The sequence below is a fragment of the Sceloporus occidentalis genome, unplaced genomic scaffold, assembly GCF_023333645.1.
Source record: "Sceloporus occidentalis isolate IW3139 unplaced genomic scaffold, rSceOcc1.0.p SCAF_5, whole genome shotgun sequence".
NCBI classification, from domain to species: Eukaryota; Metazoa; Chordata; class Lepidosauria; order Squamata; family Phrynosomatidae; genus Sceloporus; species Sceloporus occidentalis.
Genome location: NW_028316985.1, coordinates 147,151,704 through 147,170,293, shown reverse-complemented (window position 1 = coordinate 147,170,293; position 18,590 = coordinate 147,151,704). Strand labels below are relative to the sequence as shown.

Here is an 18,590-nt window from a genome sequence, read left to right as displayed (position 1 = left end):
GTAATAATTTAATTCCTTTTTAATGTACTTATTATTATTATTATTAATTTTTAAATTAAATTAATTTTTTTATGTTTTTAATTGTACTGTTTTTAATGCTGTGAAGCCACTCTGAGTCCCAGTCCTGGGAAAAGAGCGGGATACAAATAAATATAAATATAAATAAGGAAATAATAATAATAATATTTCCCTGCCTGAAACTGATTTTTAGGATAGTGAAGAATGAAGCTACATGGTATTACACCTCAATCAACAGCAGAGGGCATATTAAGACCTTAAAAAAGAGAGAGAGAGAGAGACTAAGCTTAAATTTCATGTTTGTATTTCAATAAAACCTACTTGAATACACTTTGAAACAAGAGTACAACAAAATAGAATATACTTTAAATGTTGAATATACAAACTATTATAGTTCATTCTGAACACTGGTACTTCCCTCTAACTTCAACTAAAAAATGTACAGGCTTTTTAACTACCTGACAAGAGTTCATGCCAAGCGTGACCTTTCAAATGACAGAGTAGAAGCTGAATCTGAAATGTATGCACAGATGCTGAGGCTATGTGGGTGACTCAAGCCTGGTGCAGCAAAAGGCCAAAACAACCCTGTGGCCATTTTGCCCACAATTAAGAAACTGACAGACTTGACTACCGTACAAAATATGTTACATGTAAGTCTATAACAATACTGTGCTAGGTATAAGATTTTTTAAAAATTGCTTTAATAAAAAAATGCTTTACACAAACAAGCCATTAGCTTATTTCAAGAAAGATAACTGAAAATCAGTCTAAGGCTTTCATTTTAAAATCTGCTTAAGCTGTATGATACAAAAATCCTTCTCAATCTTCATCTTCTTTCAGAAGCTCTTTAATCCTCTCCTTTTATTCACATTCTAGAATACCTAGTAGAGTTTTTCACATAGCACCGGTTGGATACTGTGAGTACACAGGAGTAATTGCTGGTATGCACATTAAAATGCATCAGATTTGTCATTTGTAACAGTGAGCCTCATCCCTCCTCCAAATACACGTACAACCAAGAACCCCACACAGAACCAGTTTAGTGTTCCATGTCTTAGTGTAACTTGCTAAAGCAATGAGCCTCTTGAACCACCACCCCCCCCTCAGTCCTTGGAATTTTCCTACTTCATCAGCTTTATTAGCTGCCCATTTTTCAAGAGGCAGTTGTGTCAGTGTGTGGATGTGGTTCAATTCCCACTGAAACATGGGACATTATTTCTTTTCCAGTAAGTTTCTAATATATGCATAACTATTTTAACAATTTTTAAAAATCTGTTTGTTTTTCTTGATTGTGTTCATTTCCCTGCCTCCCTAAATGTCAGTTTGCTTAATTCCCACAATAGTCTCTGCAATTAAATGTTCATAGCTGCCTCTTCTTCATTTCTCACACGTTACTATCCCCTCTGTTTTCACTGTGACGGGGAGGGCGATGGCTGAGGGTGTACTGACAACAACAACGTGGGTAACTGTCTTGGTTCCATCTGCTGGCTTTTCTTCTTGCACAAGTTGCAGCGTCTTAATCTCACCTTCCTGTTTTAAAGCTGTAGCTTCAGATTTGACCTCTGGACCTTTTATGACTGCGCTAATAACTCTGGGAGGAGTATGGCTACCTGCCTGTTGGGCAGGCATGGATAGTCTCATTACTGGTGTCCCATGGGCTATAGACACAGGAGTAAGTGCTCTCACAGCCAGTGGTGTTCCAACTATGTTAATACTTCCTGTCCCAGGCAAACCAGTTTTTGCTTGCAACTGGCACTGTGCAAGTTGTGTGGCAGGGATGGTGATTATTTTTGTAGGCTGCACTGTGATTTTCTCTCCATTTTCGGCAGATGCTGGCATCACTGTAGGGATTGTCTGGATTACTACCTTTGGGGTTGCTGCTGTTGTTGGGCTTGTGGTGGTCATCAGCGGCGACCCTGTGTTTACAGACTGCACTGCAACAGTTGATATTTTCTGTCCCAGAGATGTCATTACAACAGGCACTTGCATGGCCACACGAACAGTCCTGTCAAATAGGTAAAGATGAATACATTATTGAAACCCAACGAGTGACATGAACAGTTTTTAAGTTACTACCACAGATCTCACCCTGTCTGCAAAGTTACAGAAACATTCTTTTAAAAACTATCTCAGTCTCACACTGATACACAGTCCTTTGACTTCAGGACTTTAAGTTACTTGCCCTAATTGTTGCTTCTCCATTGAGTATTAAACATATTAAAACCAATATTGTAAACTACAGAACCAGACTAGAAAAATAGTTGGCTTTTTCCAGTTTTCCAACGCCCTGGTTAAAGCCAACAGTAAAATCAGCCTTTGAAAACTGGAAGACAGTAATCAAAGATACAAGAAAGAGAGAGATCACACAACTCACTCCACACTCCTACCTATGAATAATGTGACATACAGGTGTTTTGCTGAGAACAGTTTGTCTGTCTCTGTAACCTCAATCTGGGCAATCACTCTCAGGAAGACAGATACAGCTTCATGAAGTGATGGTACACGGATTCCTAATTCAGTTCATCCAACAGGAAAATTACAAAGCACTAACCTGGGAGCAGGTGTTGCTGGGACAGTGGTGGTAGGGGGAGAACAAGGTGAGATTTCGTGCCCCGATGAGGAGATATTCACCACTCTGGTAACAGGCTTCTCTGTTCCAGTGCAATTCAACTGAGAAGCATTTTTTCCTGCACGAGCAGAGGTTGCTGCTTTCAACAAGTTTTCTGCAGACAGTGAAACACGTTCCAACGATTTCTCATCCGTGGGGATTGATAAGTCTTCACTACTGCATTCACTTTTGTCATCAATAACCACAATGTTTTTAGGCATCTCCTTAAACTGGTATACAAGCCTTTGCCCTTCAACTTTTGCTAGAATTCCTCTTTGATAGTAATATCTACAAGGGAAAAAATGTATTTTAACATTGGTAGAATCTTCTTTCTTTACTTCCAAGCTTTGTGTTTGATATTTGTTCTTGTTATGTGTCTTCAAAATTGATTCTGACTTATAGTGACCCTGTCATAGGGTTTTCTTGGCAAAATTTATTCAGAGGTTTGCCATGGCCATTCATGCTCAGCTAAGCATAACTTGCTCATGTTAGGACTGTACCAATAAATTATGTTTCTGAAAAGAATGGAAAAAAGTGCCACACCGTTGATTTAAGCATATAACACCACCTGATCAACTAAAATCCTCAGAAAATGCTGCCCTTAAGCTGCCCATCTAGCTTAACACTGTAATTTATTTAAAACAAAACACCCACATTTTTCCACAATGTCCCCCCCCCCCCCCACACACACACACACTTTTTACCTGAGAGCTCTTCCCATTGTTTCATAGTTCATGTCAGGTTTGTTTTTGTGTTTTCCCCATAGTTTGGAAACAGCTTTTGAATCTACAAGTTTAAAGATGCCCTTCTCCCGTTGAGTCCATTTGATATATCGAGGACAAGTGTTTTTGTCCTGAAGTAGATCTAAAAGGAATTCCCACAAGTAGGTTGTATTTCCTGCAATGAAAAGCATAATTTTCAGACAATTCACATGCAGATCTGAAAACCAAAAAGTACAAGATCCCTTTATATGACATCTATGGAAATAATACAGAATTATTAAATTACATTCCTTTTTTAAAAATAATAAAAATGCACTAATATTAACTATCTAATATTTAAAATGGAGACAAATCAAGTTGTTTGAAGGTGAGAGCTACCAAAGAATTGCCTCTGCGTAAGCAGAACTACCAAAAATCATACTTCTGAGGGAAGTGGAAATAAAGAGTAGTTTATCAGTCAAAAGTACGTAAAGCATGCAACGTCAAGTTCCTTTCTGTAAACTCTTTCCCCCCAGTTGTTGCTTTTATTATTTAAAACTCTAAGTTTTAATGTATTTCTCTTTCCAGTGGGCCCTACATATCTCTGCCTCCCAAGTCAATGTATCATAGCCAATCCTGACTATTCTCTGAATTTCCTAGTGATTACACAGCACTCTTAATTGCTTGTACCAACTTAAAAAAAAAACGTTTTCAAAGGTTAAAACCTAAACATATCCACATTGTGAAGGAAGGGTACTAAATAAGAACGAAGTAAACTAAGGTGGGATACAGACCACCCAAAAAGGGCAGTCTTCCCGGCGAGGCTTCCCGGCGGCAGAAAAAGAACCCACAAAAAGCGGATTCTTTTTGCATCGCACTTGCGACGCCCGAGTGTGCAAATGGCGCACTTGTGACGTCACAAGCGTGGCGGGATGTGCGGATGCTATGTGTCCATCGTGTCAAAATGGCGGCGGCTGTGTGTACAGGGTGCCGCCATTTTGACACCCCCTTCAAGTGCTAGGGGTGAGGCCGGTATGGATGGTGCGTCCTCAGCCAACCCCTAGCACGTGACAGGGGCGGCGCAAAGGCCCATCTAAATCGGGCCTAAGTAAGAATCTGGGCAACGGTAAAGGAAGACTACTAAAGCAGCCAGCAACGTGCATGCTGACACTGACTAAAGTCATTTTTTCCTGCTTACATTATAGATAATTAGATATCATACTGAAAGAGTGTCAACCAGTAAGATCAACACTCATGTTATCTTTAATCAGAAAGGTTGAAGAATAAAAACTATTTAAAGAGCTTTAATTTTTTTTTCAGCAAGAGACCTCTGGAAAGTATTAAGAGGTCTTCAGCATGTTGTGTAAGTATTTTCACAGAATGAAGCAGAAATGTGATTCTATTCTCAAAGCAACATATAACCCACTATTCTTATATCTGTAAAAATAAAATATTCTATCTAATTTTAAGAAAGACTTCTATGCTGTAGAAATGGGTAAGAAGAACTATCAGAAACCAAATTTTTATCTCTAATCTAAAAGTAAAGGTCAAAATTAAGAGTTGTGGATGGCAAAATTCTCTTCATCTGAAAAAGCTGGAAAGACCTTAGATACTTGCTCAAAAGCATTAATTCCTGGGAATGTTACCCCATTTTAGCAGAACAAAAAACAGTGAGGGCCTTTAATAAGAGGATCCAAGTTACATCCTGCCAGTGATTGTTTTGTGCCTTGCAAATATCACAAGTGCCCCTCAACCTGAATAGGATTTTTGCTACCTGTTTGGAAGTTTCAAGCTACATATTTCGCTGGATAGTAATATTCACTATTACTAAAACAGTAATAAAGCCAGCATTGTATAGTGGTCAGACCCTACAACTGTGGAGACCAGGGTTCAAATCCCTGCTCAGCCACAGAAACCCACTAGGTAACCTTGGGCATGTAATATTCAGCCTCAGAGAAAAGGAAAGGCAAGCTCCCTCTGAAAAAAACTTAACAAGAAAACCCCATGATAGGTTTTGCCTTGGGGTTGCTGTAAGTTGAGAATGACTTTAAGGCACACAACAACAATTACTAAAAAGAACAGCCACTCTGTCTCTTTGAAAATGTGACTGCAGTGAAAAAACTGCAACTGAGAATCATTGTTCTAGTATGTTAAATAGATGCATGTTCAATGCTAACTAACAGAATAAACCTCTGAGAGTGACAGAGTCACATATTAAGGCATGTCAACACCAATGACATATAAATAACAGTTACTGAATATTTGCATTATTTAAGCATTAATGTATCTCTGCTCTTTTTAATATTGTATTTATTACCTTTGCCTTCTCTTGGTTTTTTCTTTATACCCAAGTCTGGAGATGCACTGGAAATAGCTGATGGCACTTGGGTCTTTGGTTTACGACCAGCTGCAAAAAAGCATTTGAAAAACTGAATCTGGTGTTTAACTAAGAGCATATAATAATATAAATACCATGTACTAAATCAACATTTTATCTGGTTCTTCAATTCTTAGGAAAATAACGTTACTGCCTAATGTACCATATTCCAAGGAAGTTGACAAGGACTATTACATTATAATCATTCTTGTCGTTGGGGACGTAGCCGGTGTGTGTGTGGTTCCAGATCCCCCTTCCGTTAATATAATGAATGGCGTGTGCACCTGTTGCGTGCGTGCGCCACCGCACCCAACCCACCCTACCCAAAATCTTGGCTACGTTCCTGCTGTTGTGTAAACTGACTGTGTAGCTATAGCCCTCATGGACAACAGGATTACTTCTTTAGTAGAAAATCCCTTTCACAGAACTGAGTGTGTAACAGCAATGCTCAACTGATTTTATCCAACTTATGGCGAAGACTCAGGCCAGAGTGGGAATCTAAACTGCAACTTCAACTATAACTGCAAATCTTAAACCTGTCACTACCAGCACTATATAGTTATTACATCTTGCCACCATACTGAGTGTGTACCTTTCTATATTAGTATTGAGAAACTTACATACCACCTACTCTAACTTTTTATTAAATAAAAATAGTATGCTATATAACACTTTTGTTGTTGTTGTGTCCCTTTGTCACTTCTGACTTAACGGCAACCCTATCATGGGGTTTTCTGGGGCTGAGAGAGTGTGATTTGCCCAAGGTCATCCAGTGGGTTTCCACAGCCAAGCGAGGAATAGAACCTTGTGTTTCCAATCATATTTTAATGTTCAAACCACTAACACCACAGTAGCTCTATCTAATACTTACAGCTTACTATATAATTTAATACTATACACACATTGTGTGTGTGTGTGTGTGAGAGAGAGAGAGAAAATAATATACTTAGTTATGCTTTCCAGTGCTGTGCCTTGCAAATCACATGTTGTCATTTTATTGCTCTTAATTTTCACTCTTCCCAACCAATGTTGCCCTCTCAAGTACCTTTCTTTTTTTTCAATGGCTCTTGCATTTCTGGAGAAGCTGGTATAGGTGATGTGTCCATTGGTTCAGACTCCTCTGTGGATACTTCCACTACAGTTTCTGTAATCACATCTGGTCTCATTGCAGCATGAATAAATTCTGGAGTTGACACGCAAGGTGGGACAAGAACTTCCACTGCAAAAAGAAAACAAACAGATATTTTTTAAATATCTAAGGGGGGAAATAATAACATAATGCAGCTGCTGCAAAAATGTTTTGGGAAATGTTACAAACATGGCTTAAAACAAACATAAACGTTCATTATTTCTACAAGCCTATACTTTATATGCATTCCATCTCTCTTGGATTATCATATGTATCACAGTGCATGATATATGGGCCTTTGCCTCCATACACCTAAGTCTGGAAATAACTAGAGCTTCTCCTTTTGTACATGTCATGTACAATGTATATGCTTTCTAAATTGAATAAACTAACAGGATGCCATTTTAGAATGAAACACAGTTCATGATTACATAGTTTCACTGTCAAACAATCTGAAGTACGGTTTAAACAACTTCCCATCAGTACACCATTAAGTCATTTCACATGATGTTTTACAACAGGGTTGAGTAAATCCTGCACTCTTTTTGGATTGCACACCCCTTCAGGATCCCATAGGGGATGAGTAATTTATTTGCCACTGAAATTCAGTGGGATGACAATGACAAAGAAATCCATTTTAAAGCACATTCACTTTAAAACAAGGAAATGGGAAGAATGCATTTTGTTTTGCAGCTGATTCACATTTCTGTTTCCAGGAGCTGCATTCCGCTCTGAAAAAGGCACATGTCCCCCAGTGCCTTATTTTAAAGCAAAGTGCTATTTAAAAAAAATATTTTTGCTTCTTTGAAACCCATTATGGGTGAAAGGCGGGATATAAATCCTGGAAATAAATAAATAAATACTGTGCTGCAGAGTTTGAGCAGCATATTTGGCAAGGTGGAACAATCACAAAAATGTGTGTATGTGGCCTGTGTGTCCCCCACCTGTTTTAGACTAGAAAGCAATTAACTTTAAGAATGAAAGGGCAGAATCTAGATAGCTGGAACAAATCTAGATAGCTGAAGCACATAAATACAAAAGCAAGGAAAATCAGAAACCAAGCTATCTGAAAATACTTGGTTTTCTCCATATCTTTGAACAGGTTTTACACACCAAGTACTTCAAAAGTCGAGAGAGAGAATTTTAATGCCTTCTTCTGTGCAATAAACAAATTCACAAAATATTATAAAAAATAAAACTGTTTAGCATAGATAAGCAACACAGTACAACTTATTATGCTGACTTGCAACTGATGTACACCATTTTCCTTTATGGGTCATTTAGTGGCAATCCACTATATTTACTACATGAAAATTACTTGAACAGCTTTTGTGTAGTTGTTTGCTCCAAAGGGCAGTTGCAATTCATACAATAGTTGCCTATGTGGAACACAGTGCTTAGCTTGTCCACGCTACATGCATTGTGAAATTTATATAGTAGCACTGAGGAGGAACAGTATTAAAACCAATGATGTTATCCACAGCCGAACAGACAGCTATAGGGGCCTGGAAAAACTTATTCTTAAATAAAATTTATTAAGTCTCTAGTCCAGATAAAAACACTGTTTCTTCACATACACCCAAAAGCCCACAGTTTATTTTTATTATTGACATACCAGGCGTTCTAGCATCTCTTAAGCAGGTTGGTGATTCCATATGAAGCAAGGCTTCTGCTGCCTCAATTGTCTTATCTGAGCAGTGCACATTGCTGCCATGAACAGATGCTTCCACTGTACAAAAAAAAAAAAAAAACATAAATAAATGAATCAATCACACAAGCTCATTTTGTTGACGTATATGCTAAACCAAGACCTCTAACATGGCCTAGAACATCCAAGTCAAAGTCAGATGGAACAACAAGAAATGTTTTTTTCTTGGGGGGGGGGGATAGTGGTTATATCAGGAGATGAGAATTCAATGCTTCCTCGTTTAAATGCTTCTGTTTGTCTAAACAAACACTACCCAAAGTAGTGATGGTCTGCAGTAAATGTCCGGGAAAGAAAGGAACAATAGCAGCCAATGGACACAAACACAGTAATGGTCCCTAGCACATGATTTGGGGGGGGGGGGGGGGGGGGCTGCCAGTCCTTCAAATCACACTGATTTGAAACAGACACTAATTTGAAGCCAGACATTCATATCACTGTGTGCACAGAAACAAGCACTTCAGAGCTGTGTTTATGTCAAGATGAAACAGTTCATTTTCTCTAAGATGGAATTCTTCTGCATTGTAACAAATCATTTAACATATTTAATCATTTCAACTATGAATTGCCAAATTTCAAAGGACAGTCTAACTCTGTTTAGTTGTTACTGAAGCATGTTTACTCAACATTCAAGGAGACAGAGTACACTCACCCTGCACTCCATCCTCACTGCCATCACTCTCCATACAGGAAAGGTGACGAGACTGCAGTGATGAGCTTCAAATATTCATGGAGGCACTCCACATGAGCTGGGACCCTGGAAATGTACAGGTTCAACTAATGTGACTACCTCCATGGATAAAAGGCTCTCCATTTCAGTTTGTCTCCCTTCATCTGTAAGAGGGAAACACAAATAAGAGACAGAAGTGAGAAGGCTACTCTGCTCCCCTTGATCAAAGGTTGAGTAGATATCCTTGACTAACAAGTGAACAGGGTTCCTATTATCTGGGGGAGTTTGAGACTTTGAGATATAAAATGTAATTAGTTTGTTAATCAATTAAAAGACAAGCAGCTACTTTCTTAAGCAACTATTAATCTGCTTGGTATTTCTACTAGTTACATCTTAACTCCAGAAATAAGAATAAATTGTGCTGCACAGCCAGTTATCACCCTAATGTAAGCTACTTATCTAGTTAGGGTGTTCAGCACTAATTTCCAGGGTAGATATAGCTAGTTCAATTTTTTAACACTAATCTTTGGCCAATGAAGTGGTTCATAGATTACTTTTGTTTGTCTTCTTGAAAGGATGTGCTTTTTGAGAACAGTTTTTTAAAAAAAATCTCAGCCAAATTAATGCCATATCCTCTCATGTTTGTAGTAGGATCTTACCCAGGGAAACATTAGGAAAAATGCTAATTTTGGAAACAGTAATTAAGATTTTATGAACAGCTTGTGTCTGAATTGACACAGATACATATATACATATTTACACAGACTGATAATTTCTCTCTTTATTTTCCCTGTGGAGATTTTTTAAACTAGACATGTAACCACCTTTTGCATTTCATCCACACAAAGTAAGGTGTATATCCATTCTCTTCTTCTGTCCCTTCCTCTCTCTGTCTCCAACAGCTCTTTCCATTTATGGAAATCTACTCAAAGCTAAACCATTCCAGCTGGGCTGCCAGCATCTAAATCTATCTTTAGAATAAGCAGGGTCACCTATCTGCAGTGCCAGGAAGTTAATGAAGATTCAACTGGTGATTCTCTACAGAATCTTATAAAGAGCTATCCTGTTACTTCAATACTCTACGTTAAACATGAGACAAAAAGTAACCATTAAAGAAGAAGAGCTTTTGATACCTAGATCTAATTCATGTTAGGTAGGCCATACAACATTTACAGTCAGCCCTCCTTATCCACGGATTTTTTATCCATGGATTCAAGCATCCACGGCTTGAAAATATTCAAAAAATATATAAATTCCAAATAGCAAACCTTGATTTTGCCATTTTATATAAGGTACACCATTTTCCTATGCCACTGTATTTAATGGGACTTGAGCACCCACAGATTTTGTTATCCACGGGGATCCTGGAACCAAATGCCAGCAGATAACAAGGGTCTACTGTACTAATGTGAATACTCATTCACAACAGCAACCCTCTTTTCTAGAGTAGAACACTGCACCACTGAATGGATTTTCACCAAATTCAGCAAGCATCCCTCAATAGACGAAGCCTTTGGCATATTGGGAAGAAAAGAGAAAGATAGATGGATTACATACAAGGATTTATGGATAAAGGAAAGAGATGGTAATGTAAGATTAAAGTCAAAAAACTCTCTGGAAGAGAATGGGAAAAGGATAACATGGTTTGAATATTTACAAATAACACAAAGATTTAAAAAAGATCAAAGCAGGGAAGGCTTCGAGAAAGAAATTAATGAACTAGACAAAATATTACGCGAGGGAGATAAAGGAAAGATATCCAAATTATACAAACTATTTTTAAGGAGAGAATTGGAACAAGAGACAGTCACCACATATATGATTAAATGGGCACAAGAAATGGGACATGATATAGCTTTTGAGAATTGGGAACAATCTTGGAAAAGGTCCTACAAGTTTACTGCATCTCAAGATCTTAGAGAAAACTACGTTAAAATAGCAAACAGATGGTATTACACACCGGTCAGGATAGCTAATTGTTACAAACTAAAGGAAGCGAGATGTTGGAAATGTAAGATAGAAAAAGGCTCCTATTACCACATGTGGTGGTCATGTCAAAAAATTAAAAAATTTTGGTATAAAATTCACAAAAGCATTCAAGAAATATTCAACATACAATACCCTTTATCCCCAGAACTTTACTTATTAAATATGACCTCCTTTTTGGGAGAAAAATTGGAAAAATCTTCCTGGAGAGTCATCCTTTATCTAATCACGGCGGCTAGAATATTAATAGCAAGAAATTGGAAGACAGAAAATATGCCGACAATAGAAGACTGGTTAGATAAAATAATAGAGTTTAAAGACATGGATACCTTGACGGCTTTAATAAATAATGAAAAAAAGGAAAAAAGAGAAATAGAATGGCTCCCTGTAATAAAATATTGGATTGAATATAGGGAATAACACCTATGATATCCACATCATTAGAAATTTAGAAATTTAGGATTGTTTGACATTTTTTTTTCTTTTAGGAATACCCCTGGAATGGAAAATTTATTAATGAGATGGTTGTAGTGGAAAATGTAAGTTTCGGGAAGAATGAAATAACATTTGTATTCAGTAACTCTAACAGCATAGAGTTCTGAAAGCAAACACAATGTATGTACAAAATATATATATATACATATATGTAATATAAATGTATCTATATGGAGAAAACCAATAAAAATATACAAAAAAAAAAAACAAATTCAGCAAGCATCCATGAGGCCAGTTGAATATGCAAGTTAGATAATTGCAGTACTAAAAAACAAAGCTTGAAAAACACTAGCACAAGTTACCCAACCACAGCAATAACCAGTGCTATTGGAAAATAGCCCAAGACATATACTTGCAACACTGGATGAGCCATACAGAATACTTAACTACAGAATACTTAACAGAAAACTAGCACCAGCACAGCCATGGACTGGCACAGGAAACAGGCACAAATCCCCCATCTAATATGGATTAGGACTGCAAAATATTCTTTAAGTACTGAAGAACGAGCAAGAGTCTCTCCTAAGCACTTAATGCAAATCAAAATGAAATGCAATAATGCAGATGTCTAAAGTGCAGCACCTTTAGACTCAGAATGAAACTTTCCAATAACCTGTGTAAGGCACTGACCGTGTTATCTGCCATCTCTGTTGCAATATTTAAGAACGAAACAATGCCTTGGGCACATATTACAGATTACTCTCTCAGGTACAGTACAAAAAGCTCACCTTTTAGATAGCTGTAAGTCTATCTGTAAGTGGCTACTAGAAATAATTCACAAAAGGGAGGGGCGATCTATAAGATAATAAGGCCCGCATTTCTATGCCACCAAAACTAAGGTGTGGTACAGACTGGCGCTATGCGCCAGTCTGGGGCCAAAAGAAGGGCTTGGGAGAGCAGTGTCTGCTGTCCAGGCACCATCTTGGCACACATCCGTTCAGATGGCGCGTGCAATGATGGCGTGCCTCATGCACCGTGTCCAAACGGCACAGTGCACAAGGATGTTAATGGTGCCTTGACAGTGCAGAGAAAGAAGCTGTGTTTCACAGCTCCTTTTTCCAGGCTCAACGCTGCCGTGCCGCTTGGTTGGTGCGGCTATGATCCGGGGAAGAAAGGGGCAGCCTCTGTCTGCCCCTTTTCCTCATCTGTACAGTGCCTATATAGAATCATGAGGTTTGCCCAAATATGTCTGCAGGAGTTAACAAATCCTGGTGAGATACAAAATGTGAAAATAAGACATATTAGAGATCATGAAAGGACTAAAGCAATGTTTTACCCAATTCCTCCTTTATGTGGTCTGGCCCTTATGCAAATATAACATATATTTTCTTTTAGATTCTCACCAATTTTAAAGATTGGAAGATTTTTCTAGATTAGAATTCCAAACTGTATGATGCCCATCACATTGCAGATGAATCCTTCCCCCCCCCCCCCCCTATTCCCTTCTCCTTTTGTGTTGTGTCTTTTTAGATTGTAAGCCTGAGGGCAGGGAACCATCTATTATCCCCTCTGTTGTAAGCCACCGGATTCCCAGTGATTGGGCGGCATATAAATAAATCCTATTATTATTATTATTATTATTATTATTATGCAACCATGTAAAGCCATCCTCCTCCTGACCAATATGAGCAGCCATAAACCTAGGCTCTACTGAACAACATTCCAACTTCTCATGGTTATAACAGATTTAGAATGAAGAAACATTCTTCCTCTTAGGTTGCATCCACATTGCAGAATAATCCAGAGTGACACCACTTTAACTGTCGTGGCTCCATCCTGTGGAATCTTGGGATTTGAAGTTTATGGCGGAACCAGAGCTCTCTGACAGAGAAGGCTAAATATCTCACAAAACTACAAATTCCAGGATTCTATAACATTGAGCCACGGCAGTTAAAGGGGTGCCACAAGTGGTGGAGCCATGGTAGTTAAACTGGTGCTCCGCTCTAGTGCCACAACAACTATAGTTCCCAGAATTTCATAGCACTGAGCCATGGCAGTAAAAGTGGTGTCAAATGGGAGTATTTCTCGAGTGTGGATGCACCTTATGTCATCTTGTAGCATTGTTCCTGGGGGCTTTTGGGGAAAAGAATCTGACCATCAAGAGCTATAGGTAGCATGTATGTTTAAGCCCACACATTTCAAGAGCCACCCCCAAAAATGACTGAAATGATCATTCACAAATGGGACAATAAAAGTTCAGCTCAGCACTAAATTTTTCCAAATATTTCAATCAATCTGACAACCAGCCTCCTAACTGATTAGCCATACAAACTGGATTCTGTGCATAGTAAGTTTGGACAATTTTATGAAAATGGGAGGTTTTTAAACCAACAAACGGTCTTTTAACTTTTATTTACTTGGTTTTAAAAGGGTTAATTTTAAAGATCTGGGCATTATGTATTCATTTATTAGTTTCCTCCCTTTCTGTGAAAAAGTAATGCTTTATAAAGTTAACAAGCACCATTAAAACATGGTATAAAAAACAATTAAAATGAATTAAATAATAAAACCTTTAAAATCATTACCATAATCAAAATAATTAATCTCATCAAAATAAGCATAACAATTGTTTAATAGGCCAGTTTGAAAAGATGCATTCCCTAAAAGCAGGGAGAGTGAAGCAGATTTTAAGAGGAGTGTATACCAAAGTCTGTAAGCAACAAGTGCTCTCTCTCATACCCATTAAGCAGGTCTCCACAGGTTCTGGTATTCTTAAGAGAACCTCTCCTAGAGATCCTAACATCTGAATAAATTTGTAACAAAACGGGAGGTCCCTCAGATAGTCATGCAATGTAAGGCCTTAAGAGCCAAAGCCATCATGAATTGGTTTGGAAAGTAACTGGGATCCGAGACAGATCGTTCAGGATCAGAGTACAGTCTGTCCTTGCCTTACGCGGGGGATCCGTCCCGGATCCCACTGTGTAAGGCGAATTCTGCCTATGCTCGAGCCCCATTGGAAACAATGGGGCTCGTGCGCGGCGGCGCAGCGGCACGGGAGCACACAGGGCGCAACGGGCGCACGCGCCCATTCAATTGAATGGGACACGCCACCCCTTCCGCCCCGTGCGCGCCCCGCGGCTTGAGCGCATATGCTCAAGGCCATGTATGGCGCGCCCGCGTATGGCACGGGCGCGCTGTGCAGCCTGCCCTCCCGAACTGCAGGCTTGCCATCCATGGATTTAAGCATCCATCGATAGTAAGCCGCATTGCCACTAACAACAGCATGTGCATGCAGTTGCAGCAGAACAGCTGCGTAGATATGTGCCACCACTGAGAACCACGGAACTTGAGGCCCCATGGGGTTTTTCATCCATAGTGGGGTCCAGAACCAAACCCTTACAGTTAACAGGGTCCACTGTAATATGATCTCCATTGTGTGCATCAGTTAGCAGCTGCATTTTATACTACCTGAACGGTCCAGACACGTTTCAATGTTCTGAATAGGTCTGCCAAAACACAATGTAACTACAGCATGGATGACAAAAGAACTACATTAGCAACACTGGGAATTTAAATTCACTCTGCTTTACATACATAATACATGGATTATTAAACTGATTGTTTTAATTGCTCGAAAAGGTATAGCAATAACATAAATGCTGGGTAGAGGAACTTCTTACAATAGTAAAGACAAAAAGAATAAAAGAAAATTAAATTCCATTGAGAATACAGGGCTAGATCCACTCAGATCCCATTGAGATTAACTAAATCTACATCTGCACTGCTGAAGTAATCCATGCATGGATTATTTCTGAAGTGCAGATGTAAGCCTAAATAAATTTATTTCAATAGGAAATAAAGTCTACTAATCTTAATTCAATCTAAATTAAAGCATTCACTTTTAAAGTCCTCATTCTATTTACTGTGCATATACAGTTGGCCCTTCTTATACACTGATTTTTTTATACACGGATTCAAGCATACACGGTTTGAAAATGTTCAAAAAAAGTATAATTTTCAAATATCAAACCATGATTTTCCATTTTTTATAAGGGACACCATTTTGCTATGTCATTATATTTAATGGGACTTGAGCATGCACGGATTTTGTTATACATGGGGGATCTTGGAACCAAACCCCAGCGTATAACAAGGGTCCACTGTATGTGTGTTCAAGTCACCTGCTGACTTATAGTGAGCTTATGAATATCATTGGGTTTTATTAAGCAAAGAATACTCAAGAGGTGGTTTTGCAACTTGCTTCCTCTGAAATATAGCCTAAAACCCCAGGAATTCATTTGTGGTCTTTCATCCAAGTATTAACCAGAGCTGACCCTGCTTATCTTCCAAGATGAGATGGGATCTGGTGCCTTTTAGAGTATATAAGCTTCTGATAGTTTCTGTAGATCTCCCCGATTTCTTTGCTGCCCAGTTCTTGCCCACATTGCTGTTCTTAGCTGCCATCAAGTCAACAACATATAATGACCCCATGAATGAGAGACCTCCAAGTCACCCTGTCATCAGAAGCCCTGCTCAGGTCTAGCTAGCACATCCTTAAAAAGCTGTTAGATCTTCCCAGCTTGTTACAATGTGTGTGTGCACACACACACTTATCTTGTCACCATGAACAAAACCAATATTAAAAGCAATTTCAAATAAAGTTATTTTAAGGGGACTTCTTAAGCATTGAATATTCAGCACTGCCAGAATGTTTTAAAATCCTTCAAAGAAATGTATATACATAATTATGAGGCAGGCAAGTATTCTCCTTCAATTTAGACAGGACCAAGGCTGAAAGATACCTGCTTGTCTAAGAGCAACTAAAGTGTGCATAACAAGCAAAATCAGAAAATGAACCTCCTGGTTCATTCCAGGCAATTCATTTTTATAGCTGCCCCTCTGTACCCACAGATTCTTTATCCATGGATTCAACTATCCCCCGATTTAAAATATCTTTAAATATACACATTCCAAAAAGCAACCCTTAATTTTGCCATTTTTAGTAAGGGACACCATTTTACTTTGCCATTATATTCAATGGGATATGAGCATCCACAGATTTTGGTATCCACAAAGGGTTCTGGAACCAAACCTCAGCAGATAACAAGGGTCCAGTGTACTCAAACACTAATATTATGCTTAACTAGCTGGCATAATTCAAGCCTCTTTCTTAATAATGTTTCCCCAGATCGTATTGAAAATACTAAATTACTTTACAAAAGAAGACAAATAACTCAATATGATAGTAATATGTTTCATTCAATTAGAATCACAACTATGGGACTGCAAAGAAATTAGATTCACTTTCTAAGCTGACCATTAATAAAGAGAACCTTATTTTTCCACATCAATACGCATTTCTAAAATAAGACAAACTGTTCAGGCCATATTCTTTTTGTTATAGTAAAACTCACACACTAAAACATTTGTAAAAATATTTCAGATACTTACTAATGTCAGTTGTCAATGTGTGAAAATTAACTAGTTTTTTTTCTAGTCAGTGTAAAAGAATCAAAGTCACAAAAAACAAACTGAGCAATTCAGTCTAGTAGAACTGATTTTCAGCAAGATACACTGCTGTCAGCATTTTAGCTCTGCAGTTAACATTCATGCTAAATGAGTTTAAATTGCTCTAGGATTTCATTAAAGTACTGATAAAGCTAAACTTCTAACAAATCCTTAAAAAGGTAACAGTGGGCCCATACAGATAGGCCAAAATAAAGTTGCTTTGGGTCACTTTGAAGGTATGCTGTTTAAATGATGCATGCGTGTTAAGAGGCCAGAAGCTGCACCAAAGCCACATTCCAGTCCTAAGGACTGGAGTGTGGCTTTGGCACAGCTTCCGGCCTCTTAACACGCATGCATCATTTAAACAGCATACCTCCAAAGAGACCCAAAGCAGCCTTATTTTGGCCTGTCTGTATGGGGCCAGTGTTATGGTATAAAACTGTGAAATAGGCCAAAGTCCAGCATTTTTCTCTTTCCACCTTTACCCTTGGGCCTTCTTGTACTATCATCTCTCTCTCATTACTATACCAACATGACATAAATCCCATGACAATAACACACATCTGCACAATGTTGCTGTCATAATCAAATGGAGTATCGACAAGCTAATCCATGAGTTCTGCTACATTTGTTTAGATGTAGTGAAAATATTTTTAAAAAATATTTATCTACAAATGTGCAGCATTTAAAGTACAACAATGAAGACTCAGAAAGAACCAGAAAATATGTGCTAATACTGGCATTCTGAAGGACAAGCAGGAGGAGGCACAGACAGGGACCATATCCCTGATCAGATCCACCAATAACATGATAAAACTTTTCTCCCCATGTACTGGTGTTGTCTCAGCTATAATACAGCTATTCTGTAGCATACTATATAGTTGGCCCTTCCGATTTGTGGGAGAACCGTTCAGGACCCCCCTCCCCAGTGAATCAGAAAAATCATCAATATTTGAGCCCCATTTATTACAATGGAGGCATGTTCCCAGGCGCAGGTGCCATTATGTCCCTCCCGGCTTGCTGTCCGCCAAAGACCGAGATGCAAACGGCAAGACTGTGAATCAGGAGATGACTATAAACCAAGAGTGTGCAACTTTGGAAGGGTAGGGGGCCACATTAGCCCCTCATGAGACCGTGGGGGGCTGCACTTCCCACCACATGTTTCTCCCACAAAAATTAAAATTGGGGGTTTTTTTTCAAGCACCCTTTAGGGACACAGGGGCATTCCCACCACATTTGGAGGCCATCCTGGGTGTCTGAGAGACATTTTTAGGGGGGAAAGAGTTTGAAAGAATTACTTGAAAAAGTTTTCAAACATGTTTTTTGAACTGTGGGACATCCAGGAGGGAGGGTTCAAAGTGTGGTGAAGATGGCCTCCACACCCCCTAGAAGTAATTGTGGAGCATTTTGCCTTCTCAAGGGCCCTGGGGAGCCAAATGTGGCCTATGGGCTC

General features: G+C 38.7%; 1 protein-coding gene across 5 annotated transcripts in view; it reads right to left on the bottom strand.

The window, feature by feature from the left end:
- Positions 1 to 305: 305 nt before the first annotated feature.
- Positions 306 to 18,590, bottom strand: part of ELF2 (E74 like ETS transcription factor 2) — a 54,838-nt gene continuing 36,553 nt past the window's right edge. For 4 of the 5 annotated variants that reach the window (XM_089525780.1, XM_089525783.1, XM_089525781.1 and 1 more), the window contains 6 exons: positions 8,449 to 8,562; positions 6,750 to 6,923; positions 5,645 to 5,734; positions 3,331 to 3,523; positions 2,570 to 2,914; positions 306 to 2,023 (listed from right to left, as the gene is read on the bottom strand). In XM_089525780.1, coding sequence (XP_089381906.1) covers positions 1,396 to 2,023; positions 2,570 to 2,914; positions 3,331 to 3,523; positions 5,645 to 5,734; positions 6,750 to 6,923; positions 8,449 to 8,562 — 1,544 coding nt within the window. In that variant the 3' untranslated portion in view covers positions 306 to 1,395. Of the gene's footprint in view, positions 2,024 to 2,569; positions 2,915 to 3,330; positions 3,524 to 5,644; positions 5,735 to 6,749; positions 6,924 to 8,448; positions 8,563 to 9,190; positions 9,362 to 18,590 lie in introns of those variants that run through there. The other variant, XM_089525782.1, reaches the window with a different exon arrangement.